At 56.8% G+C, this 25,172-nt stretch overlaps 1 protein-coding gene across 6 annotated transcripts in view; it reads right to left on the reverse strand.

Annotated features, from left to right (window-relative positions):
- Positions 1-1,164: 1,164 nt before the first annotated feature.
- BRD1 (bromodomain containing 1) overlaps positions 1,165-25,172 on the reverse strand; it is a 46,390-nt gene continuing 22,382 nt past the window's right edge. For 2 of the 6 annotated variants that reach the window (XM_019668593.1, XM_019668591.1), the window contains 10 exons: positions 23,884-24,015; positions 23,412-23,540; positions 22,851-23,163; positions 21,048-21,308; positions 15,131-15,235; positions 5,113-5,248; positions 4,631-4,758; positions 3,736-3,845; positions 3,372-3,526; positions 1,165-2,590 (listed from right to left, as the gene is read on the reverse strand). In XM_019668593.1, the coding sequence (XP_019524138.1) occupies positions 2,407-2,590; positions 3,372-3,526; positions 3,736-3,845; positions 4,631-4,758; positions 5,113-5,248; positions 15,131-15,235; positions 21,048-21,308; positions 22,851-23,163; positions 23,412-23,540; positions 23,884-24,015 (1,653 nt within the window). In that variant the 3' untranslated portion in view covers positions 1,165-2,406. Of the gene's footprint in view, positions 2,591-3,371; positions 3,527-3,735; positions 3,846-4,630; positions 4,759-5,112; positions 5,249-15,130; positions 15,626-21,047; positions 21,309-22,850; positions 23,164-23,411; positions 23,541-23,883; positions 24,016-25,172 lie in introns of those variants that run through there. The other 4 variants (XM_019668590.1, XM_019668589.1, XM_019668592.1 and 1 more) reach the window with 3 other exon arrangements.

A 25,172-nucleotide genomic window follows, 5' to 3' on the forward strand; every position in this document is an offset into this window, starting at 1 on the left:
GGCAGTGTCACTGGCCCTCATATGTGGGATCCGAACCGGGGCCCTCTGGCGTCCCAAGCCAGTTCTTAACCATCGCGCCACTCAGCCGGCCCTCTCTATCACTTTTTAAGACCAAATAAAATACCCCTCCAGGATATCAAAGCATTTACTTTTAAATACACGTTGCTTGTGTAGGCCAGCGGAGAAACCACGAAATTGTGCCCACACTGAGCGTCGTAACTCAGCGGTAACTGAGTGTCGTGACCACGCTCTGTATACTTTGCTTTTATTGAAATGGTGTATTTTTAAAGTGAGCTTCTGGGTTATAAACAGCTTGGGTGGGTGCTCTGCTTCTCTCCTGCGGCCTGGGGGGGCCGGGGTGGGGGAGAAGAGGCAATGCAACGCACCCACAGGGGTCCTGTTCCCTCTCAAGCGACCACTGGTGTTAAGGGGAGAAGCGGCCTCCCCGGGCTGGGCTCCCCACCAAGAGCATGCCCAGGCTCCTGCCTCCCGAGGGGTCCCAACACCTCTGCTGGGCCCCCCAGGACCCCCTGCAGCCCATCCCCCAGAGGACTTCCAGGACTGGCCCCTCCCCCAAACAGCAGCCCACAGACAACCGACCTCACCCCCTACCCAGCCCCACCCAGAGCCTGGGACCCAGGTGAGAGCTGGGTGCCCACCCCAACACCCCTCATGACTCACAGCCAAAGGACACCCCGAACGCAGGTGGCCCGCCTCAGGCCTGAGTGCTGCCTGGGTGGGTGACAAGAGGAGACGCCAAGGGGTGACATTCCATGCTGACGTCAACAAGTCCTAGATAAACAAGCAGATCCCCCTTTCCAGGCAGTGGGTGCGACTTGGGCTGCTCCCAGGAGATGACCCAGCAGTGCCCGGGGAGGGAGTGCCAGCTCGTGGGGTAGGCAGAAGCCTCCTGGAAGCCCCAAGCACCTCCCCTGCTCTGGGGACGCCCAAGCCCTCCCCTGCAGCCTATCACAGGCCCCCAGCTGAAGCCACCAACACAAAGCCCCTCTCAGACAGTGGTGTCACCTTCCTGTAGCCCATGGGCCCCCAGCAGCTGGCCAGGCCCACAGAGACCATAGCCCGGCTCGCCAGCCAGCAGAGAGGGTCAGTGGTCCTGGGGGCCACAGCAGATGGAAAGCGTCTGTCAGGCACAGGACAAAACTATCAAAGGAAGACATTTTATTTTCAAGTTTCTGTGGAGATGTTACAAACAATGGAGACTGAAAAGAAAAAACATTGAAAAATTTCAAACTACCACTTTAAAATAAAAATATGATTAGGTAAAATAATAAATAATGCCATCCCATGACAATTTTAAGATGAAAGAATGTCACGTGACTCGAGCTGGCGACTCAAGCCGGCTGGGACCCTGGCCCTCACCAGCCCCCAGGACGCCCGCCCCACCAGTGTTCTAGTGATGTAGGAATGAAATGGCCACACCGTCCAAATCTTGACTTTATTTTTTAATATAAAAAATGCAATTTTGGAAACCCTCCCTACCTTTCCCCTAACATAATGCTTTACCTCTTAAAAATAAAAATAAAGTACTAATTCTATATACATCACATGTACCATACAAAAACGTATCCAAAGTTTCTATTGCTACCAAAGTTCTAAATTAAAAGTTACAGAAAAGCCCCTGTTGTAAACAAAAGATGACAAGTTACAAAATCAAAGAACACACAGCCAGAGTCATTTACACAACAACCAACATACCCCGCTCCCAAAGCAAGTGGAACTTTTATGTGCCTGTATAAAAATGCATATCAATATACTTTTTCAAATTTATTTTTCATTATAAAGCAAGTGGATACACTTTCTACAATAAATAACCCTCTGGCAGGCACCCGTGGGCAGAACAGGACAGCAATACCCGAGGACACGCCCACCAGCCTCCAGGGGGCGGAGCAACACCCGAGGACACGCCCACCGGCCTCCGGGGGACGGAGTGTTTTTGGTGATTTGCAGGCAATGCAAACGGCATAAATTTATTCTCCACCTCTTCCCACAAAGTACCATTCAAAATAATGTCATTTTCTTTCTTAAAATACACATTTGTCATTGTAAATTTACATCCCGTCTTATTAAATAAGTGGTACTCTGTGTAAAGAGTCTGATTTACAAAATTATTAAACATTCAAAAGTCTTTTAAAAAAAAGCTACGGATCAAAGAAAGTGACGCAAGCAGCACCCTCGGGTGTGACCTGTGACGGGCACAGTTGTGCCTGGAGGACGCTCCGCCATCCAGAGCGCCCCTCCGGGGAGGGTTTCGTAGAAACTTGGAAACAAAACCTCCCCTTCCCGGGGAAAAGAATTAGAGAGCCGTGCCTGAAACCAGAATAAGTTAGGTTCTGACAATATACAGACATGTACAGCGTACCCACGTGCATGGGTCGCAGGCAGAGCTCAGTCGATGTCACTGAGGTCGCTAGCCGGCTCGCCATGCACACGGCTCAGATGGCTCATGGCACGGTCGAAGGCGACCCTGACGGCCTTGCGGATGCTCGAATTCCGTCCCTCCATCATCTTCAGCTTGTCTATCGTCTCGTCAACGCCAAGGGGAACCATTTTGGACTTCGGTAGCCACTGCCTGTTGGGAGGTGGAAGGTGGGGACAGTAAGGCCTGCTTGCTCAGGGACTCCCACACGCTTCACACAACGATCTAAGACACCTCGGATCCTGCTGGGTGACAAAAGGTACTGCGGGGTCCAGGGTGGGACAGGGGCCCCTTGGGAGACCCCCAAGGCAGGAAGCTAAGCCAGCCCTGGTCAGCCTGGGGCCGTGAGGTGGGGAGCATAGCCTGTCTCTCCCGCCCATACCTGGAGGACGGGGGCTCAGGAAGGCACCAAGAACCAGGTTGTCACCTCCTCTCCTCCACGACTCCCAAGGGGCCACAGTGTCCTAGAGGCCCCGCCAGCCTCCCACGCCTTTCCTGTGTGGCTACCAAGGGCCAAACAGCGCGATGCACACACCCAATCCAGCTGCACGTGCCCGTACTGGCGGGTTCCCACATAGCCGCCCACGTGGCCAGCTCCAAAGGCACCAAAAGGCCGCGTGGGACTCGCACACCATGCACCTCGGGCATAGACGGGCTACAGTTCTGAGGGGCAGGACGTGTGCTGGGACCACCGGCAGCTACCATCAGCTCCAGCACTAGCGGTGACAAGTGCTGTGAGGCGGGGTCCCCGACTCCGGCGAGGACTACGTGGCCCCACACAGCTAAGAGATGCGACCCAGGGCCCTGGCTGGCGCGATTCAGCACTTGTCCCATCCCGTGAGCCCCAGAACTCCAGGCCGTGGTTCCTGAACACGGGTCAGTCGCAGGCTTGACGGCAACATGCAAGGGGGCGGCCGGCGCGGCCAGCACTCACCAGCTCCTCTTGTTGTCGAAGAAGAGGACGAGGAACAGCTTCTCGTCAGCCTTGGTCTGCATGTGCTCGCCAACCTTCAGCACGTCCAGCGGCGGGGCCGGGATGGTGACCCCATTGTGGTGGCCAGGCACACGCGGCATCTTCGGGTCGATAATCTGCCAGGAGACGACATATGGGTCACACACCTGAGTGATCACACTGTGCCCCCAAGGGAGTCCTGGGCTCCAACTTAAGGTGGCCTTGAAGGAGCTGCACCAACCCCAACACCCCACACGCAGGCCTTGGGTGGGCGCCCACAGCTCTGAACCTGGGGGCACACAGCCCAGCCCCTCCCATCCAGCGGGGTGGCAGCACCCGGGCTCACCAGGGCGGGGTACGAGGGGTAGCCACTGCACTTGGCCCAGACCACTCTCAGGGGCTCCAGGACGGAGGCCGCAGCATCGGCTGAGATCCACATGCTGTTCTGACCCACTTCTGGGGAGAGAGGGATGGACACACGTGAGTCACTGGCAGACGGCTGCGCAAGAGACCACTCCAGCTGGAGCGAGTCGTCCCCACGCAGCAAGCCCCGTGGTTATCAGGACGGTCACAAGGGCGGCTGACATCCCGATCCTCTCTCACACCCTCCCAGCTCGAGGGCCTCTGACCACCAGGTCCAACATCTCTCCCCTGCTCAGTCCCTCAGTGCATCTCTGCAACCAACACCCCAAATTCAAAACCACTGCCCTGGCTCCCTCCAAAGTGCCAACTGCTCTGCCCCCCGCCCCCGCCCCACACCCCCGCCCAACAGGGGGCCTTTCCTGATTCTCAGAACTGCCTTGCAACCCACCAAGTCCTGGCAACCGAGGTCCCACCAGTCTCCAGGCCACTCTGCACGCAGCCGAGGGTGTCACTCACTCCGAGCCTCGGCCCCCACCCGACCCCCAGCCTCCTGTGGATGCGAGCAGCCCTGCTGCCCCGTTTGGCTGCAAATCACAGCTGAGCCTAAACAAACGTCAGACAGCCTCCAATATCTGGCACCCAGAAACCATGTGGAGCGGACTGTTCCCCACAGACACGACCGCTGCAGACAGAACCGTCACTTCCCCAGTGGCCACAAGGACCCTGCCTGCAGGACCGTCTGACCCTGACACCCGCCTCACTCCTGAGGGAGAAGAGGCACCCGTAGCGTCTGCCGTAGGCACCAGGTCCCGGCGCGACACCCTCTGGATGTCCCAGCCGGGGCAGGGGCCAGAGGAGGTGGCTCGTGCGGGACTCACCAGCAGCGATCCTGGCCGCCTTGGCGTAGTTCCCGCTCTCGATGCAGGAGATGAGCTCGCTGCGGTCCTCCAGCGTGTGCCTGCGAACCAGCGCGGGCTTGCCACGGCCACACTTGGGAGCACTAAAGCTTCAGGGGGAACAGCACAGTGTCAGAAGCGGCCTGTCCCTGCGGTTCCGCCCGTGGGAGCAGGCTGTGCCTCACAAGCCCAGGAAGGGGGACCCCGGGCACAGAGTGGCCTGCATGGTGCAGAGGGCAGCCCTGTGCTTGCCACCCCGTCAGTGAAGGCAAGACTTTGGGGGGGGGGGGCAAAGTGTAAACCAACTACACATTCAAAAGCTGTATTCGTTTTCATGTAGTTTCCCATTTCCAGTTAAATTCTACAAAACAGATCAACACGGGACATACAGGAAATACCCCCAGGTCAGGCCGCACCTGGCCCGGGGCTGCCAAGGGCCAGTGGGGGGACAAGTGGGCACCCACCTGGCATCACAAAGTGGGCTGCTGATGGAGCAGATACTGGACTCGGAGACACAGCGACGCCGAGGTGTGGCCTTCCGGCCTGGGGCACTGTCCAGCTCCTGCTCACTGCTCACACCCCCAAAGCCATTGGTGAGACCTGCAACAGACACACAGGCGCCTGAGGTCGCTGGCCAGAGCGATGGTCCTCTCTGCGCCCGTACGCGCGGTCAGATGCCATCGCAGTTTCTGGACCCCAAGCCCCCAGTGCCCAGCACAGGGCCGACGACACAGGAGCCACACGCGCACTTGCAGAGCGAGTTTACAGTAAGTTCAAATTAAGCTAGTTCAGGGAACACCAGTGTAAAGACGACGCTTTAGCTCTTCCGAAAAAGGACAAAATGTCCCACAGGCTGCACCCATCAGCCGTCCCCAGTGGGTGGGTTCCACATACCTGTCCCTCCAGGCCACGCCAGGGACGAGCCGGAATGCATGAGGCCCGTCCAGGGCAGGTGGTGCCACCCTGCTAAGGACTGATACCACCAAGAGTGCCTGTGCACAGTGGGGCTTCAAGTGGGAACAGAAAGTCTTAGTTTAAGAAAAGCCTTTGAAAAGCAAAGTATTGACAAGAACCGAAAAGACACTATGAAACACTTTCAAACAGAAGCAACAAGACACCCTGTCCAGCGGCATGCAGGCCCACTGTCACCAAGTCATGGGGAGGAGCCGTGGGCTGGGTTCACCGCACTCAGAGCCCCAAGCAGCCCAACAAAATGCCACCGCGTCACCTCAGTCTTTGACGAGTGTCTCAGTCAAGGCAAATCTCGAAACCGAACCACTGCCCCCTCCAGAAGAGCTTGACTTTGTGCCCATCAACAGAGAAGGCAGGCTGTCCAAAGTCCCTCCCACCGACATCAGAACTGCAGGAAACTGGGTGCAGACACCCCGCTCGCAGAGGTGAGCACAGCCCACGTCCACCGCCGTGGGGCCCAGCCTGGCTCGTACCGGTGTGACAGCTGGAGGTGTGAGTGTTTATTTTTTCCCAAAAAAGAATCCCATTCCACATGTTTAAAAAATTAAAACCCAGGGCCGGCCGAGTGGCTCGTTGGTTAGGAGTTGGCTTGGGATGCCAGCTCTGAGCAGCAGGGCCCTGGTTCGGATCCCACATGAGGGCCAGTGACGCTGTGCCCTCTACAGCTAAGACGATGAACAACAGCTCGACCTGGAGCTGGGCTGCCCTGAGTTGCCAGCGACGGCAGCCAGTGCGAGCGGCCAGCAGCCAGCGTGAGTGGCTGTCCAGTGGCCGGCGACCGAATGCCTCACCTGAGAAGAACGCAGTGATCACAATACCAACTTGGGCCAGTGAAGCGACATCCTCCACAACTAGACTGAAGAACTAAAGGACAGCAACTTGTCTGTTCCCCTTCCCCAACTCCCCAATAATAAAAAAAAATCTTAGGAAAAAAAAAATTAAAACCTCTTTCTTTAAAATTTTTTTGAAGTGGGTGGCCAGGCTGAAGGGCTCTTTCACCTGCTTTACAGGCACACCATATCTCACTCCGCAGATACTGCGTTTTTTCCAAATTGAAGGTTTTTTGAGAGGGTTGTGGCAACCCTGCGTCCAGCACATCTATCAGCACCATTTTTCCAGCAACCTGTGATCATTTTGTATCTGTGTCATGTTTTGGTAATTCTCACAATATTTCAAACCTTTTTAATATTATATCGTTAATTGTCAGTGATCCTGGATGCTACTACTGTAACTGTTTGCGGTGCCACACACCGCACCCATGTAAGGCGGGAAGCTCAACGGATAAATGCTGTGTGTTCTGGCTGCTCCACTGACCGGCCGTTCCCCGTCTCCCTCCTTCATCCTTCCTGATCCTGGAAACACGACAACACTGAAATGAGGCCAGTGACTAACCCAGTGTTCACGGGAAAGGGAGAGTCGATGTCTCTCACTTGAAGTCAAAAGCGAGAAACGGCTAAGCTCAGTGAGGAAGGCACATGGGAAGCCGAGATGCCGAGATAGGGGAACGCGAGGCCTCTTGCACCGAACAGCCAAGTTGAGAACACAAGGGAAAGTTCTTGAAGGAAATTAATAGCTACTCCAATGAGCTGGACTGATGGGAGGACACGAGTGATAAGAAAACAAGATGGCCTGTTGCTGACGTGGAGACAGTGTTAGTGGTCTGGACAGACGCTCAAACCAGCCAGCACGTTCCCTGAGCCAAAGCCTACTCCAGAGCAAGGCCCAGACTCTCTTCAGGTCTATGAAGGCTGGGAGCTGAGGAAGCTGCTGAAGAGAAGTTTGTAGCCAGCAGAGGTTGGCTCATGAGGTTTAAGGAGAGAAGCCGTCTCCATAACATCAACATGTAAGGTAAAGCACCAAGTTATCTGGAAGGTCAAGTAAGAGAACTCACGCAGGCGGCTGCACTAAACCACAGGTTTTCAACGCAGACAAACAGCCCTATATCGGAAGAAGGTGCCATCTGGGACTTTCATGACCAGAGAGGAGAGTCAGTGCCTGGGTTCAAAGCTTCAGAGGACAGGCCGACTCCCCTGCCAGGGGCGTGTGCACGGGGTGACATTAAGTTGAAGCCAGAGGTCACTTGCCGTCCTGAAAACCCCAGGGCCCTTAGGAATTATGTTATATCGACACTGCCTGCACTCTAAAAATGGAACCACAAAGCCTGGATGGCAGCACATCTGTTTCCAGCGTGGTTTACCGAGTCTGCTTACTCTACAGTTGAAACCTACTGCTCAGAATAAAAGACTCCTTTCAAAATATGGCTGCTCAGTGACGATGCACCTGGTCAGCCAAGCGCTCGGATAGAGACGGACGCAAACTTAGTGCTGTCGGGCCCACTAACACAGCATCCATTCTGCAGCCCACGAAACAGGAGCCACTCTGACTTTCGAGTCGTATTATTGAAGGAGTATTCCGTAAGGCCACAGCTGCCATAGACAGTGATTCCTGATGGATTCGGGCAAACTGGGGCAAAGTGAACTGAAAACCACCCAGAAAGGAGTCACCATTCTAGATGACATTACGAACACTTGTGACTCATGGAAGAAGTCCAAACATGAGCAGGAGCTTGAAGAAGAGGATTCTGACCGCATGGGTGACTTTGAGGGTTCATGACTTCAGTGGAGGATGTCACTGCAGACGTGGTGGAAACAGCAGAAGAACTAGAACTGGAAGCGGGCCTGCAGGCGACTGAACTGCTGCAACCTCATGAGAGAACTTGGACGGAGAAGGAGCTGCTCCTTAGGATGAGCAGGAGATGGAACCTGCTCCTGGTGAAGATGCTGTGAAGGTTGTTGAAATGACAACAAAGGGCTTAGACTATTACATCACTTAGCTGAGAAAGCAGCGGCAGGGCCGGCGAGGGCTGACTCCGATGCTGACAGAAGCCCTGCGGTGGGTAAAACGCTGTCAACCAGCATCGCACGCTACAGAGAGATCGGCAGTGAAAGGAACAGTCCGTCAACGTGGCACAACTTCATGGTTTCTTATTTTAAGAAACTGCCACGACCGGGGTGGCCTTCAGCAGCCACCACCCTGACCAGCCAGCAGCCTCCAGCATCGAGGCCGACCCTCCTCCATCAGCAGGAAGATGGCGACTCGAAGAAGGCTCTCAGATCACGGTCATCATTTTTTTAGCAATAAAGTATCTTTTCATGAAGATGTGTACATTGTTTTACACAACGCGGTTACCACACGGCTAACGGACTACAGCGTAGTGGAAACGTACCGCTTACATGCATACATGCACTGGGAAATCGAAACATGCGTGACTGCAACGTCTGCTTCACTGCAGTGGTCTGGGACTGGGCCCACAGTGCCCGAAGCATATCTGTATTACCTTTCTCTATTTTCTCAGCGAGTACAACTTCCTTTTAAATGAGGGAAATTAATAAACCTTGATGGCAACTAAGAAATAAAAATGCGCAGAAACTGAACAGGTTTTGCTGCTCCCTGAACAGACCGAAGCCACACATTTTTCTTAAGTAAATTCATTAGATGTCTCACTCCATTTCTGTTGGACTTACCACCACTGGCTTTAAGAAAAGTCAGTATTTTTAATTTTAGAACTCATATTTATAAGCAGGAACCACAGACAGTGGGGGTGTTACGCTCATCTCATGGTCTGGACCAGGGGTCGGCAAACTTTTCAGACGGAAGAGCTGCCAGGGGTCAGCAAACTGCGGCTTGCGAGCCACAGGCTCTGAAGTAAAATTGAAAATGAAAATAAAACTATCAGTTTCATTTATAAAATTTTTAAAGGGTATTATTCACATAATGATTATGTAAAAATACATTTATGGCTCGCAAATAATTTTTAAATTGTTGTGAGGGACAGGATTGACTCTTCCAGGGGTCGGCAAACAATTTTGAGACTGAAAGTACCCAAAGAGCCGCATGTTGGCTTGCGAGCCGCAGTTTGCCGACCCCTGGTCTGGCCATCTGTCAGCGTCTACCAAACCATGGTGAAAAAGCCAGTGTCTCCTCATCCCCTGAACAAAAGAACCGGCTCCAGCCCCACTCGCCAGCAGCTCGGGGAAGCAGAGGGAGCAAAGGGACAGGCCCTGCATCTCAACGCCCAGGGTCCCCAGGGCAACAGTTCTCAAGAGGGCGCAGAAGGCATTGTATGGGCACACTGGGATCCCCCAAGAGCAGAGCAACCCCCAACTCTGAGTCAGGCTAGTCAGAGACAGCTCGCCCAGCCCGGACAGACAGACGGAAAGAGCCCAGTATGCAGGATCCGATTCTGAGAGAAGGGTCCACAGTCACGCAGATGCACACCCGGGCCCAGCACACATGCGGGGCCGCCACATGTGCCCTCAGGGGAAGCCCAGGTCCCGACACACCCTATGGCAATAGTCTGGGTGACAAGGGCATGCAGCCACGAAGCCACTCCATGCAGACTCAACGTGGAGCTGAGGCGCCGCGATTCACAATGGCTCGCCACGCACCTAATGCCCCAGGACCTCCGGGTCACATCTTCGCTCCTCCCTGCAAAGGAGCTGACTGTGCACCTTTCCAGGCACAGCAAGAGCCTGCTGGGCCCAGGCAAGGCGACTCTGAAAAGTGATGGGCGAGTCCTGCCACCTGTGACAGGTATCCAGTGGCACCTGGGCTGCGCTTGAGCGAGGGACACGTGGGGTCGGCGTCTGCAGTCAGTCCCTCCAGCAGGTGGCAGCCACTGGGGACAGCAAGAGAAGAGCAGGCAGAGCCTCCAGAGCCGCCTGGCGAAGAGTGACTGAGGGCAGTGCAGTGTGGGGGACAAGGGAGACCCGGCACCCAGAGGGCAGAATGAGGCTGCATTCATGACATCCACTAGGCAACCATGTGCTTAGGGACACCACCAACCAGATGACACTAAGGAGAAAAGATCAGATGTGGGGAAGCCTCCATCTGAGAAACGACAGAATGATTACATCTCCTTTCCATCTAAGGACCAAGTTAGAGAACACACACAGCCAAGGTGACAGATATTCACCTACACAGTTTCTCACGTGTTACTCCTGAAATGTCACTGAGCACCTGCTAAGTGGCAGGCACCGCAGACACCCTGTTGCCGAGGCTGCTGTGGCCAGAGCAGGGCCCACAAAAGCAGTGCTGAGGGGCCGCCCGGCCCTCAGACCCTCCTCAGTGGTGGTGGCAGGTGGGGGGAGGGGAGGGCGCCTGTGCAAACCCATCCTGCCAGTTGTAGCTCAGGAAGCCCACCAAGCCAAGCCACCTTGGAGACCCTGCAAGGACATGAAATGACACTCGGTCGGGCAGGTTCTGGAGGTCTGCAGAAATGGGCCCGTGGGCCACCCACAAACAGCAGGTGGCCACCAACTGCACCAGAGCCCTGCATCCAGCAAAGCGTCCTCTCAGCAACTGTTCCAACACGAGATGCTGTGCAGACGCTGACGATGACGTCGACACGCTATGCCAAGACAAGGCAGCTCCCAGGAAAAGGGCACAGCTCTCCAACACGGAAGCTGCGTCCCCAGGGCACTCTGTCAGGGCATGCCAATGCTTCTCAGGGGGCAAATGCAAAGACTGCCTTCTCTGTTGAGACGCGACCCAGCCCAGCCCCCTTCCACATCACACCTGAGCTGTCTGCAGATGACATGCCCGTCAGCAGTGGCTCCGGCCAATCTTTAGAGAAAGCTTGCTCAGGCTGGCCCTCCACTCTTAACAGCCCGCACTGCCAGGCGGCGAGAAGCCCCCAATGCTCCCACAGGTGTGGCAGCCGAGGTCCACACCCACCATGCCTCCCAGGGCCATGAAGAACCTTCTGGACGGCAGCCCGGCAAGAGACAAAGCAGAGTGGGCTGCACTCACTGCCATCCACGCGGGCCACATGATGTGGACACAGGTGCTTGCCCTGAACATGACGGCACAGGGTGTGATGGGACCAGCTTCAGGGGTGGCCGGGCACAGCAACCGCACTGCACTCAGCCTCTGAGAGCGGCGGGCGTGCCTATTAGTTTGTTTACATGTTTTTATTTTTACTATTGGCAACTGAATTGCATTCTGTTTTTCAACCTTTCAATAAAAACACAGCAGGACCGGCAGAGTGGTGCGTTGGTTATGAATTGGCTTGGGACGCCAGCTCTGAGCAGCAGGGCCCCGGTTCGGATCCCACATGGGGGCCAGTGACACTGCCTTCTACGGCTGGGAGGGTGGACAACAGCTCAACCTGGAGCTGGGCTGCTGTGAGTCGCCGGCGACAGCGTAGGCTGCAGCCCCTGCTGCAGTGGGCTGCGGTGAGCTACCATGAGTGGCTGTGGCTGGCAGCGAGCGTGAGAGGCCGGCAGCAGGTGTGAGCTGCCGTGAACCACCATGAGCAACCACCCAATGGCCGACGGGCGACTGCCTCACCCGGGAAGAGCACAATGATAATACCAACATGGGCCAGTGAAGCAACGTCCTCCACAACTAGACTGAAGAACAAAAGGACAGCAACTTGTCTGTTCCCCTTCCCTGATTCCCCAATGAAAATCTTTAAAAAATAAATAAAAACACAGCAAATAAGACCCCAGCCACTCTGTGTGAGCCTAGACCAGTTCCACGAAGACAGAGGCAGCAAGGAGGCACACAGATGCCTCACAGCCTGCAGGCAAGACTCCCACTCCTGGGAGCAGGAACTGGTGTGGTGACCAGAGACAAAGCTGCCCTGCCCCATGACCGATGGGGACGACCAGGAGACAAAGGGGAGAAGTGAAGAAAGGGAGGCCAGGCAGAGGCCAGGATGCAGATGCGAAAAGCGGAGGGAGAGTCTGGTGTTTGCGCCAGTCGTCCAGCTGCGCGAGGAGCGAGCCGAGTTCCTTCCAGAAACCTGTCACTTCAGGCCCAGTTCTGTGCCTGGCGGAGGCGGGGTCAGAACCTGTCCACGAAAGTCTGTGGAGGCAGGAGGCTGTCTATCCACAGGGAGGGCCAAGGGGGGGGGCCCAGGGTTCCTCCTGGGGCGTCTGGCTCTGACTACAGGGGGACAGGTCTCCTCCACGTGCTGCTGTGTGTTTGGAAGATGGCTGAACTGACGCTCTGTCATCCAAAAGAACTATGTAAAAGCAGAGGCAGTGGTCCCTGCACCCCCAAAGGGCCACTCAGCAGAGCTCCGATCCAAGCTGAGTAGGAGAAAAAGATCAGGGTCCAAAGAGCGAGCTGCCCAGCATGTTAGTAGTTACAATGAGAGCCTGCAAAACAGCGAAAAAGCCGTTTAGTGTGACTGAGGCGCCGGCAGACCAGCAAGGACACAGGGCTCCCTCTGTCCCCACTCACATCCCGCAGGTGCACAGGGACCACGCAGCAGGAGTGGCCAGAGGGGAGACAAAAACGCAGAAGCTCCAGCCTGAGTGTTCATCGCGGTTAATAGATTAGCGGGCACAGGAGAAGGATGCCAGGAGACAGTGCGGCTCCGCGAGACATTAGAGCCGGAGGAACAGGGCCGGGCGCTGACCGTCCTGGAGGCCGGGCAGCAGCGCACGCCTGGCAGAGGGCGCAGGCCTCAGAGGGCATGTGCTTGTACTCTAACTTGGACACGGGGCAGCGCGCGGCGGGGCGCCAGACAGGCCCTACGAGGCAGCATGGCCGGGGCGACCGGGAGCTCAGAGTACTTCCCGTCCTCAGACCGCGAAGGCTGCAACTCCGAGCGAGAGGTCCAGGCGCGCACAGCCGCAGGCTCAGGAGGCAAAGCCAGAAACGGAGGCGGGGCAACATCAGCCGGCCGGGGCTCTGCCCAAGCGCTACTAAGGCTCCCGGCCACGCAGCACTGCAAGGCCTCAGCGCCATCCGCTGACTCTACTGTCACTCTGGAATAAGAAAGCAAAGACCTGCGTTTCAGTCAGGGTCACGGCGCAAGCACAGCTCCCAGCACGTCCGCATCCGAGGCCTGCGCAGCTCACCTCCAAGACGCGCACCATCGCCGCCTGCAAACTGTACGCACAGACGCGAAGAGCGGGAGAACAGCCACGTCACTTCCTACAAGGGAAGTCTGGTGAGGGCAAGGGGCCCTGAAAGCCACGACCGCCAGGTTGGTGGAACCGCACCGACAGTCGGAAGCCCACAGTTAGGTGACACGAGCTGCGGACAGGGCGCTCGGAGGCTCTGGCATGGGTGGGCGCCCCCGACCAGGGAGCAGAGCCGCTCTGATGCCCAAAACATACTGCCCACTGCTAACCGTGAGGACGCATCACAACACTCAGAAGACAAGCCCCGCTGAATCGGGCTAAGAAAGGCCCCAGTGCAGTGAAGGCAAGTTCAGAGAACTGGAGAAGGCCCCGCCTACGTCTTCATCTAACCCTGAAACGCTGAGGAAGCTCTGAATTAACTTAAGACACAAAAGTGGCTTTCATAAATTATTATACTCCAATTTGATATCAACAGATCAAAAGGACATAGGTGAAGAACTTCTATAAAATTAGATGTGCAAAAGTTCCCCACATGAAGTTTCCCAAATGAAATTACAAGGAATCACTGGCAACGAAGAGAATGAACTTGAACTGCTTGGTGAAGTGTAGGAATGGGCCTCGGAGTGAAGAGCCCGGAGCCTCCTCTACGGGGACACCAGCCGCGCCGTGGACGGGGGTGGACAGCCGAGGCCTCCACCCACCACCTAACCCTGCTTGACCAGGGTCCCAGGACTCGGCCAGGCTCACTGCCACCCAGCCTCACGTCCTCACGGCTGAGATGGGAAACGCCCCAACACCAGGGTGGCTAGAAGACGACAGCGCACTTCTCCTTGTGCAGATGGAACAGAGGGACCAGTAAGAAACACAAGCCAGGCTTTGGCCCAAGACAAGAACTCGCAGGACAGACATGTTCAAACACACCTCCGGAGGTGTCCGAGACAGAACCCGGCAGTCCCAGAGGCACAGCCAATGCTGAGCCACACGCGATGACCAACAGCCCTGCCAGTGTCACCAACACAAACAGTCCTGGACTTCGGTCTGCAGGCTGAGGACCAAGGCGATTCCTGCAGCCCAGGCACAGTGGGCGCCTCTGAACGCAGGTGGCGGAAGGCACATTCGGGAGCCTCTAGGCCAAGGACACTAGTTAGAGCCATAAAAGCTTAGTGGTAAACGAGAGAGACATTCACGTGTTTCTTTAGCGGGAAATGGTAACCGACCGTGCATGTAACAAAGCCACACAGAACAGTGAGAAAACACCAGAAAGTTCTTCAGTCAACCGGGCGGCCCAAGCACAGGACCGGTTCCCAGGGCCCAGCGCCCACAGTGTCTTCAGAAAGGGGCGCCTGGCATGCTGCAGACTAGAGCCCCATGGTGTCCATCACACTCCAGAGCCCCTGTGGGTGTAAAAGCTCAGAAGACAAGACGAGCAGGACCACCAAGTCAGGCCGCCCCAAAGGGCGCCCCTCAGACCTACAATCTAGGGCTTTTCAAAGAGAAACTGCGCCGCCCGTCTTCTCATCTGGAAAGTAAGACAATGGCGGACAATACGCGGCGAAAGACAACGGGTGGCGGCCCCGCGACCACAGCAGCCCCTGCAGGAGAAGAGAAGGCACACAGGCGTAGTATTTACCTGTGTCCAGGCGCTTTCCGGGGGACCCCTCCTCCACCTCGGAGTCTCCACAGGTGCTCCGCGACCTTTTTCTTGGCTGCAGAAGAGTCTCCAACCTCGGAAGGACTACAGACAAAAAGGTTTTGGTCCCTAGCTGAGGAGAAGTTGGCTGGGTTTCAGTGTTCTTGGCAGACTTTGGGGGGCTTACACTTTTCGATTTGCAGAAGAGAACAGAGGTGCGTCTGTTTACATCGCTCGAAGGCTCCGCCCCCGCGGAGGCCGCCGCTGGCGCATCGCCCGTGCGGGTGCGGGTGGGCTGTGCAGGGTGTCCGATTACCAGCGCGCTCTGAGCGCGAGCGCTATGTGACTCATTACCAAATGTGACTCTTTTGAATAGTTTACTCTGCTCTGGGTTGAGTTCTACTGGTCTGAGGGTTGGTGGTTCTGAATTAGGCTCCGAGTTTGAAGGAAGAGGTAATGCATCTGATGGTTCAAGTTTAGGGGGAGATTTATCTCCTGAAAAAATTATAAATAAAGTGATTTTTGAAAACTGATAATTATAAAATCTATTATAAAACTTACTATAAATGTGAAGTCCACCAAAATACTAATTAAATTAAGGAAACAAAGCATCACAATAACTGTCTGCTTGCAGTGGGGGCCTCCGCGGCCGGGGCTCAGGGCCCACAGGTCACACTGTGTGCGTGTCCCTAACCCCAGACTGAGGTGCCCTGGTGCCCTGGGTCCAGGTGCCCAGCGATATAACGTTCCTCTCTGCAAACAACTGTGAAACAGTATTTCACATATGCCAACATTAAATACATCGAGTTCATGACAATTTCTCAATCAACAGTTCACTTACCTTGAGGAAGAAAACAATATTTCACATAACTAAGGGTCTAGCCGGGCGTTCCCACACAGTGCTGACCTGGGCCAGAGGTCAGCACACAAAAGCAAACACACCCACACCCTGTTTCTAACCAGGGGCTCCCGAAGGCGATGCCAGAGACGACTGCATGAGGGCTGTGACCACACTGTCTGTCGAGAAGCACACTGACTTCCACGCCTCATTCTGAAATGCTATGATGTAAGCTTTTTTCAATCTGGCTTTAAAAATAAAAACAATCTTTGGAAGAAGACTATTTTAACCTCTTAAAAAAGGCTTTCAAAGATTTCCTAACGTAAAAACGAGTAGTCTGAAAACCACACGGTGCCAAGCCTCAGCCTGAGCCCAAGAGGCCGGTCTGAGGGACTGCGGGAGCGAGGTCACCGGCAGATGAGCATGCGGTGTCTTTCTGGGCAAGACTACTCTGGCAACAGGGCCGAGATCTACAGCCGAGAAGACCACTAATGAGCCTAACTAGCATTTATTCTCACCAGGTAGTTTTCCTCTTATTAAACCTGCAAGCAGGTCCCCAAAACCACTTGAAAGATGTGAGGTTAACACTTGGACTCAGTTGACTCTGGAAATGGAAAGCCACATAACTAGCCTGCCCATGTCCGCCAGAGCTGGGACGCGAGAGGAGGGTCCTGCTCATCTCGGAGACAGCCATGCCCTGGCCTCAGCCGGCGGTGGGGGCGGCTATGCCTGCAAGGTGACTTGGCATTCAAACGCTACCCAAGCTTGTCAGAGAACCTCACAGGTGGCTCAGATACGGAGGGAGAGTGCTTCCAAAGACAAAGCTCTCATAAAGCTATTTTTAGATGGGACACCCACCCACCCAGTGCATGCAGCAGCTGCTGGACACACCAGCACCCGGGTGGGGACACTGTGACATTATTCACGTACAAGTGCTAGATCACCAGCCATGCTGACCAACACGTGGGCTGCTGATGAGATCCTGCCCACCCACCGTTAAGGGCCACCAACAGATTTCGGGAAACAGCATGTTCAAAACACATGGAGCCACGGACCAGGTGGAAGCTGGGATGGGCAGTTCCTGTGGAGCTTCCTGCTAACAACTGAGCTGCGCACGTGCCATGGCACATGCACACCAGGGGCGAGGCTACGCTGAGCGCATGCCCCGGCTCACTCCCTACCTCCTATGCACCGCGCAGGCGCCGGCACCCTGGGGGCCCCACATCAGGCGCCTGACCATCACACAGAAAGAGCGGCCCTGCAGGCCCTGCAGCCCCTGCAGGCATCTGCGTCAGCCCTGGCGGGGCGCCGGGCGGCATGGGGCACCGCCCACTGGAGCCTGAGGGGCCTCCGCCTGCCCCCTCCCTCACGTGCCATCCCCAGCACCCCACTTGCATTCTGACCCTACTCCGCTCAGCCACCCCTGGGGGCAGCAGCCCACCAGGTGCCCAGATACAGGAGGCCCCAACCTCCACGGTCCACCGCTCTCCTCTCCCGCCTGTCACTTAGCCCCCACACAGGCTCTTCCCTGGTATGAGCCCCACACCAGACGCAAAGGTCAAAGGTCGCACGCGGACCCCACCAGAGGGGTCGCCCGACCCCTCCTTCTAGCCAAAGGTGGCCTGAGTTTGCTCACCTAGCGACCTGCTCTGCGGTCACTACGCACCCACCGACAGGGCAACTCGGAGACAGGCTGCTGAGCGTTACGGGGGTGGGCGGGCATGCGAAGGGCATGGTCAAGAGCAGAGGCGCTCAGGTGACCCGGTGTGGGGCCCACACGGCCTCAGTTTCCTCATCCCTAGAGGAAACACCTGTCCTGGAGCCCGCGACTGCACCGTAGCCTGTCACCGACAGAGCAGGTGCCCCATCGGGACCCCGAGTGGGGACCTCACTGGAAGTCAGCATACACGTGTGAAAGTTCTTTTAGAAAGTCACTGCCCGCTAATAACTACGTGCAATGTAACTGCGCCGTAAGAAGTTCATGTTGTCAACTTCTAGAACAGACTACGTGACCTGACGTAGGGTCTCAGCGCCTGTGAATACAGGACTCAGCATCTGACAGTCCATGCACCGAACGTGTCACATCTACGAGACGGCCACAAGGCCTCCCTCTCGGGTTGCCTGACTAAAGCAGCTATTCCCGGGGACTGAACCGCCCTGAAGTGTGCAACGACAGCTCTGCAACACTCCACACCTGGCCGCCAACTATGCCCAACAAACGCTTCCACAGCAAAGCCACAAAAAGCTTGGGGAAACCACAGGGATGCATAGGCCATTTCCACCCAGCGCACTGTCCTGCCACTGCCAAATTCCGAAAAGGGGGAAGCTCACATGTGTACAATTCACCACATGAAAATCCTCTGCCAACACGACAGGGGCCTCACAACGCTGCGGCAGGGCGTGCACAGAGCGGGACCCAGCACCCTGCAACCCCGCGGTCAAGCGGGACAGCTCAGCCCTGAAGCAGTGAGGCCTGACTCAACAAACGGCCACGCCCAATGACCGGAAGTGGAAGCCCATCCACCCCACAGCTCGCTTCTCCCAAAGCCACGGTCCTCACTGTGCTGCACCCAGTCCACTGACACCCTCCGGGGACCATAGGCGCTGCTGGCTGCACACACGGGCTCACGTGGGCCATGTGACTCCACTTCCAGCTCGGAGCCTCACCCAACTCCACTGTCACCAACAACCCCAACCTGCGGAGTGTGCGTGCTGGACGACGACGGGCCTGCTGCTGAGCCCACGCCCAAGTCTCCCCAACTCCAGGAGCTCAATCAGGAACGCCCTGGGGGACCCAACCCAGGAGACCGCCCCACCTTCAGACCCGAGCGTCTCAGCGGGCCTGGCACCTGCCCCAACTTCCCTGTTCAAGTTTCTTCAAATGAAAACCATATAAATGTTAAACTAAGGCGGACTGTATTCTTCACATTAAGGAATTGTTACTGTTTCAGGTGTGATAATATTATAGTTATGGATCCTTGACTTTTATAAAATTCTTGGTTTCTGTCCCATTATAAAGCTCCTGAGTTCACATTTCTACAGAGACACGAATGTCTGATTTTGGCTATCTTCAGCAACACTTATGTAATTAGATATAAACCCCAGGGTCTGTCTGGAGGGTCCTCCCTCCCGAAGCCCCCAAATGGACTTGAAGACTGTTTGCTCCTCCCATCCCCCTTCCTATCAGCTGAAAGTGAAACGCCCCTTTTGTGACTTGGTCACTTTTAGCAAAGGGCCTAACAGTCTACAAGCAATTCCAGCCCATCTTTTGTCTCAGATCTCACTTTGTTGCTTCCTTTAAAATGACCCCAGTGCTACACAGTAGCAAAGGTGGTCTTCAGAGGGACCGGGCCTAACTGGGGGGCTCCCGCCTGGCAGGTGAGGCTTCTAGGTGCTCCTCCCATGGGGACCTCGATACCAGGGAGGGAGCCCTTGACAAAGGAACACGAAAGGTCACAACCGGCTCTCTGCAGTGAGAAGACCAGGACTGGGCAAGAAGCTCTTCGAATGACGGTGAATCAGCTGTTGACAAGCTTTCTCCCCAACTCACTCTTTTCAGGGCAAATAACACACAAAGAGTGGTATTCCAAAAGAGAAATTGATCAGCCTGGCCAAAGTGAACTCGGGCAGCAGGAAGGAGGCCGGCTGGGAGGACAGTGCAGGGCCCACACTGACCCCCACCCTACAGGCCCTGCCATGTCGCAGGGCCCTCCCCCACCAGGGATGCAACGGGCCTAACAACGTGGGGCCACCCTGGACTCCAAGGACCCACTAGATACAAAAAGGGGGGCAGTCTGGACCCCAGATACGCCAGCTGTCAGAGGTCCCTGGGAGCAAGTGCTCCTGAGAAGTGAACCCTCCAGACAGGGAAGGGTATTGGGAAATGAAGCTTCTACTGTGCTCCGGAACCGAGGGTGTGTGCATCACCCACAGGACGGGTTCTAGAGCTGCATCTCATGCTGGGGCCACCTGAGCTGCCGGGTCACTAGCTGAAACAAAACCAGGCAGAGTGAGGCAGAGGCTCATGAACGACTCAGCCGCACACAGGAGGTCGTTTTCTGAGAGAGAACCTTGAGGGCTCCAGTACTCAGGCAGCAGGACATGGGAGCTGTGAGCCACAGAAACCGTGTGAACACTCAAGGACTCACCACTCATGGCCAGCACTTACTAACAGGGCTGGCGGAGTGCAGTGCACAAGAAACACCGCGGGGTCGTGACCAGGACACCACAGGCCCTGCGGCTAATAACATGTCCAGGCAGACGGAAGCTTTCTCATAAGCCAACTGCAGGACACTGTGTGTCCTGTTTTAAAACACTTGGAAAGAATATAAACTCAACTGCTACCGGCTGTGGTAAGGGGGAGTCTGCCGGCACTTTCTTTCTGTGTAACTGAAATGTGCCGACTCTAAAATGGGGAACACAGAGGGCAAAAAAAGGGGGTGTAGCTCCTGCCGAGTCATACCTGCTCCCACAGTTCAAGTTCCCAGCTGAGCGTCTCCCGAAGCAAGGCCCACCTGTAACCACCCACCCGGGAACACTATGATCGCTCCTGCTGGGTAGGTACATGGGTTTCTTCCTGTCTGTGTTATTTCCCGTCAATAGATACACCCCTGCTGCCTCGCTGTCCTCCCAGGCAGGTGCACCAGAGTGCGAGAATGCTGCTGAGACAGGGCTGCCTCTGGGGGGCTGTATGTTCCGCAGTGACGGGACGCCCAGGTCACCACCCACCCTTCAGAGCTTCAGGGAGGGGCGTGTAATTGGGCGTGGTTTTCAAGGCCTTTTCACCAAGCTGCATCTGATAATCCAGTGCACAATGAAACTACGCTCCTAAACTGAAGTGACACAACACAGATAGTCACTACTCCTGTCACACAGCCACCACCACTCCCCAGCCACTCTGCAGGAACAGAAACCATCCTTTGCAAGTAGTTTTTCAGGACACGGCTGAGAAAGAACATCCTCTTTTGTGCCTTAAGCTGTAACTAACTATGTAAGTGCCAGACTGCAGCCCAGATGGCACCGAGGGGACGGGCGTTGTGGGAGCACATGAGCGTGAGTCCGGGCAGGCGCTGGGCTTACCTTCGTCCCCCGTCTCCGGCCCCAGCTGAGCACCTTCCTCTTGCAAGCCTCCAATACCTGAGTCCGCGGCCGGGGCCGGGCTGTGCCGCTGGCTCAGCTTGCTCCGCACGAGTGCGATCTCCTTCTTCAGCAGCTTGGCCCGCTTGCTCCTTGACCCGCTGGACTTCATGGCACACGTGAGGTCCAGCTTGTCCAGCAGCTCCCGCAGCTGCTCCTCCAGCCCCATGTGGGCCCTGCTGGCCGGGTCCAGCAACCTGTCCACTGAAGGCCAAGAACATACATCCATCAATCAAGCACTGGGCTGCCTGTTGAGACAGGAAAACCCACCAGGCCCACCACCCCTGCATCGCCAGGGGACGAGGGACACAGGCCGCCACAAGCGCTGGAACCCACAACGGGCATGCCTTTCCCCCGTGGGTTGTCAGCAAGCTCAGCCAGCCAGGCACACGGGCACAGCAGGCCCTGTGGTCCCCAAGCCCCCGAGACCGGCGCTGACGCAGGCCCACACTCCAGCTCAGGGCTGTCGTGCAGCAAGTGTCCAGACCCGGGTCGCTGACTAGAAGCAGGCGGCAGAAGGGACAGGAAATTCTGAATTTTAGACATATTTACTACAAAAAACCCCAACACTTTAAATTTCAGCAAAATACGAACCTTTATGAAGCACAGACTACCTTAAATTAGCAAGAGGCTGCTAAGAAAGAAGGCTGCTCTTAGAGCTACCCGAGATGAAAGTGGGGGCAACGGACACTGTGCGGGGTGAGTGACATCACCTTCCCCAGGAACAAGCATGTCAGTAAAAGCACCTGTCTTTTCAATGAAGCAAACATCAGCACAGGGAAACAAATGAAAATGCCTGACAGGTAACGGCCTGGCTTGAGTCCAGATCATCATTCTAACAAAACTTCATAGACAACACCAGCTCCAAAACACTCACGGCAACAGCTGTCACCTGCAGCCCCAAAGGGAAACGCCTCAACTCCCTCGCTGGCTCTGAGCAGAGCTCAAGGGCTCAGCGGGAGAGAAGGAGTGGCACTGATGACCACGACACCTGGTCCTGCAGCTCAGCCACGACCCCGCCCAAATACCAAGGCAGAAATAACTTAGGACTTCTCATCCTTAGTTCTGTCCTGAGCAAAAACCTCAGGGTAGAAATTTACCTAGGCGACCTACATGGTCATTTTCTACAAAGCCCAACACTGAGAGGCCCTGGCCCCCCAAGACCCTGCTCACTGCGGGGAGTCTCGTGGTGGCCGGAGCGCAGTGCAGGGAGGGCAACCCCAGTCTGCAAGGGTGGGGACAGGCGGGCAGGCAGCTGTGACATGTATGAGAAGCATGGGCCCTCGCTAAGCAGGAGGCGGGCGGCGTGCCAACAGGAGCTGCGAGTGGGAGGGAGGCCCACCCAGAGCCTGGACTCTGTCTGTCCTCAAACACAGCTGACAGCCTTCCCCGAAGTCACCACGCCCCCTCTGGGGACAGGTCCCCAACGATACTGCTGCCTGGGCTCTACTGGGTAGGCCCGCAGACCCACAACGGGCACTGGCCACGTGTCTCTCAAGTAGGCACGCTTCCACAGAGGCACTGAGCGTAAAGCACGCACCAGGTAGTCAATGGAAAGTACCCTCAGCAACTTTTATGAATCACAACATGCAGACATACTGGGTTGAAGGTACTTCACGAAAACAAATTTCACTTTCTCTTCCTTTGCTTCAAGAAGCTACCAGAAGCCTCCGAGTCACCCAGTTTCGCACCGCCGTCCTACTGGGCGGGGCCGACGCAGAGCCTGGGAGAGCCGGACGTGCTTACCATCCTCCCAGGAGAAAGGCCGCCGAGGGGCCGCGGCAGGCCGCTCAGGCAGGTGCACGCCGGACGCCTCCTCGAAGCCAATGCTGTCCACCTGACGCCGGGCCTGCCTCAGGACGACGCCGCCTTGGTCCCGCAGCCGCACGGCTGCCCGGTAGAACACTGTGTCCTTGGCGTTGTACCTCATGCAGTTGTCCACGATGAGGTCGAAGTCCTCCTCGAACTCGGGGAGGCTCCTGTAGCCCTGAGCTTCCAACCGCTTCCTCATGGTGGCAAAGTCCATGGGCTGCTTGATGTGGTCCAAGTAGTCCGGCACCTGCATTGGGGAGGGGACAGGCACTCAGTGACAGCACAGGGCTCTTCCTCACGTTGGAGGCTAGTACACCCACACATGCACGCACACACATCCACACACGCACAGGCAGGCACACACCCACACACGTCCACACACGTGCGTGTCCACACGCACACACCCACATGTCCACACACACGTACACACATTTTAAAAAGAACTAGGGCACATAAAGGGAGCCGCTGAGAGCAGCCATGAACGTGCACACCCACCTCTGCCAGGCTCACGGGCTGGGCGAATATGCGGGCCGGGTCCTTGTCCTGCAGCTGGTCGAGGACCGAGCGCAGCAGCACCGTGAGCGGGGTCAGCCGCAGCTCCAGCGCCATCTGCTCCACCTTCACCTGGGGAACAGCACGCCTGAGTCTCGGGAACCTTCTGCTCTGGCTCCCAGACGCCCAGCACACCACATGTGCCACGGCCAACAAAAGCTCCTACTTAACCCTCACACTGCACCTTGGCACGGCACCCCCAAACTCCCACCGGATGCCGGCCCGGCTCCCACTTCCCCTGACCCAGGGCCCTCCGGGGACACCACACTGGGGACACCACACCGCCCCTGCACCGCGCGGCCTCCTCCACGAGGGAGGTCAGAGTCGCCCCTCCGTAAAGCTGCAGTCCAAGGCAGACGGCCACGCAGCCGGCACCACCCACAAGGACGGCCTGGAGGAGCCCGCGGGGACACACCTGTTCCCGCTTGAGCTTCTCGCGCTTGCGCAGGAGCTCGATCAGCAGGCGCGCGCGCTCCAGGTCGTGCCGCAGCCGCTGCCAGTACTTCAGCTTCTCCTTGGCGGCACGCATCTCCTCGTCGTTCTCCCTCTGAGAAAATGAATCGAGAGCCCTCACGGTGAGCCCAGCTCTCCGCACGGCCGGCCACACACACAGCTGCAGGGCACACAGACTTCGCCGTGCAGAGCGCTGGGGTCCCAGGCCAGGGCAAGGGGCGCCCTGACCAGGGCAGCCACACGCCTTGCCCGCAGGATGGGGAGAGGTCTCCCACCTCCTGGACACAGAATGCGGGCGCGGCCCAGGCCCTACGCGCTTCCTCACCTTCCCCCCTTCCTGGCCCCCAAGGTCTGCCCCGGCCCTGTGGCCCTGTGGTCCTCACGCACGCCTGAGGCCGACCGCCGTCTGCTCTGGCCTGGCCACTCTGCTCCAGGGCCAGCCTTCTACCACTGGCTGCCAACCCACCGCCCAGCGGCAGGCCCGCCTTCTACCCGAGGGCAGCTCCCAGGCCAGACCCAGCGTGCAGGAAGGCCTCGGGGACAGCCCCTCACCTCCTGATACCACGCTCCACTAAGATGCTCACATCTGTCCCTGTCACAGTTCTGAGCACAGCAGCCCAGGACGCCAAAAGCCTATTCCAACTTCAAGTGCGCGCGTGACTGCCTGGACGGAGGGAAGGTCCCGCTTCAGATGGCTTTCCTTCCCCCGTCTTGGGATCCAGGGTCCTAGGGTCCTCCGGCCTCGGCCAGTCACTCAGCGTCACTTTCCAGCACACACTCACACTTGTCAGGCCCTCTTTTCTCTGTCCGGACCTGTTGGCCCCACCCCACCCGCCCCACAGAGCTGGAACCATGTGCCCAGGAGGCCCGCCCCCATGCGGCCTCACTCCCTGTCTGAACACAAGCAGGGGGCACGCTCTGCCTGGAGGGTGCAAACCGCTGGGACTCAAGCTGGAGGCCTCATGCAGACACTGCTTTCTAAAAGACAGCTGGAGGGCTGGCCGAGTGGCCTGGTGGTTAAGAGCTGGCTTGGGACGCCAGAGGACCCCGGTTCGGATCCCACATATGAGGACCAGTGACACTGCCCTCTACAGCTAAGATGCTGAACAGCAGCTCAACCTGGAGCTGGGCTGCCGTGAGTCGCCGGCGACCGCATAGGCTGCAGCCCCTGCTGCAGTGGGTTGCCATGGGCTACCGTGTGTAGTCAGCAGCCAGCGTGAGCGGCCAGCAGCCAGCGTGAGCGGCCAGCAG

This window comes from Hipposideros armiger, unplaced genomic scaffold (assembly GCF_001890085.2).
Source record: "Hipposideros armiger isolate ML-2016 unplaced genomic scaffold, ASM189008v1 scaffold_530, whole genome shotgun sequence".
Taxonomy (NCBI): Eukaryota; Metazoa; Chordata; class Mammalia; order Chiroptera; family Hipposideridae; genus Hipposideros; species Hipposideros armiger.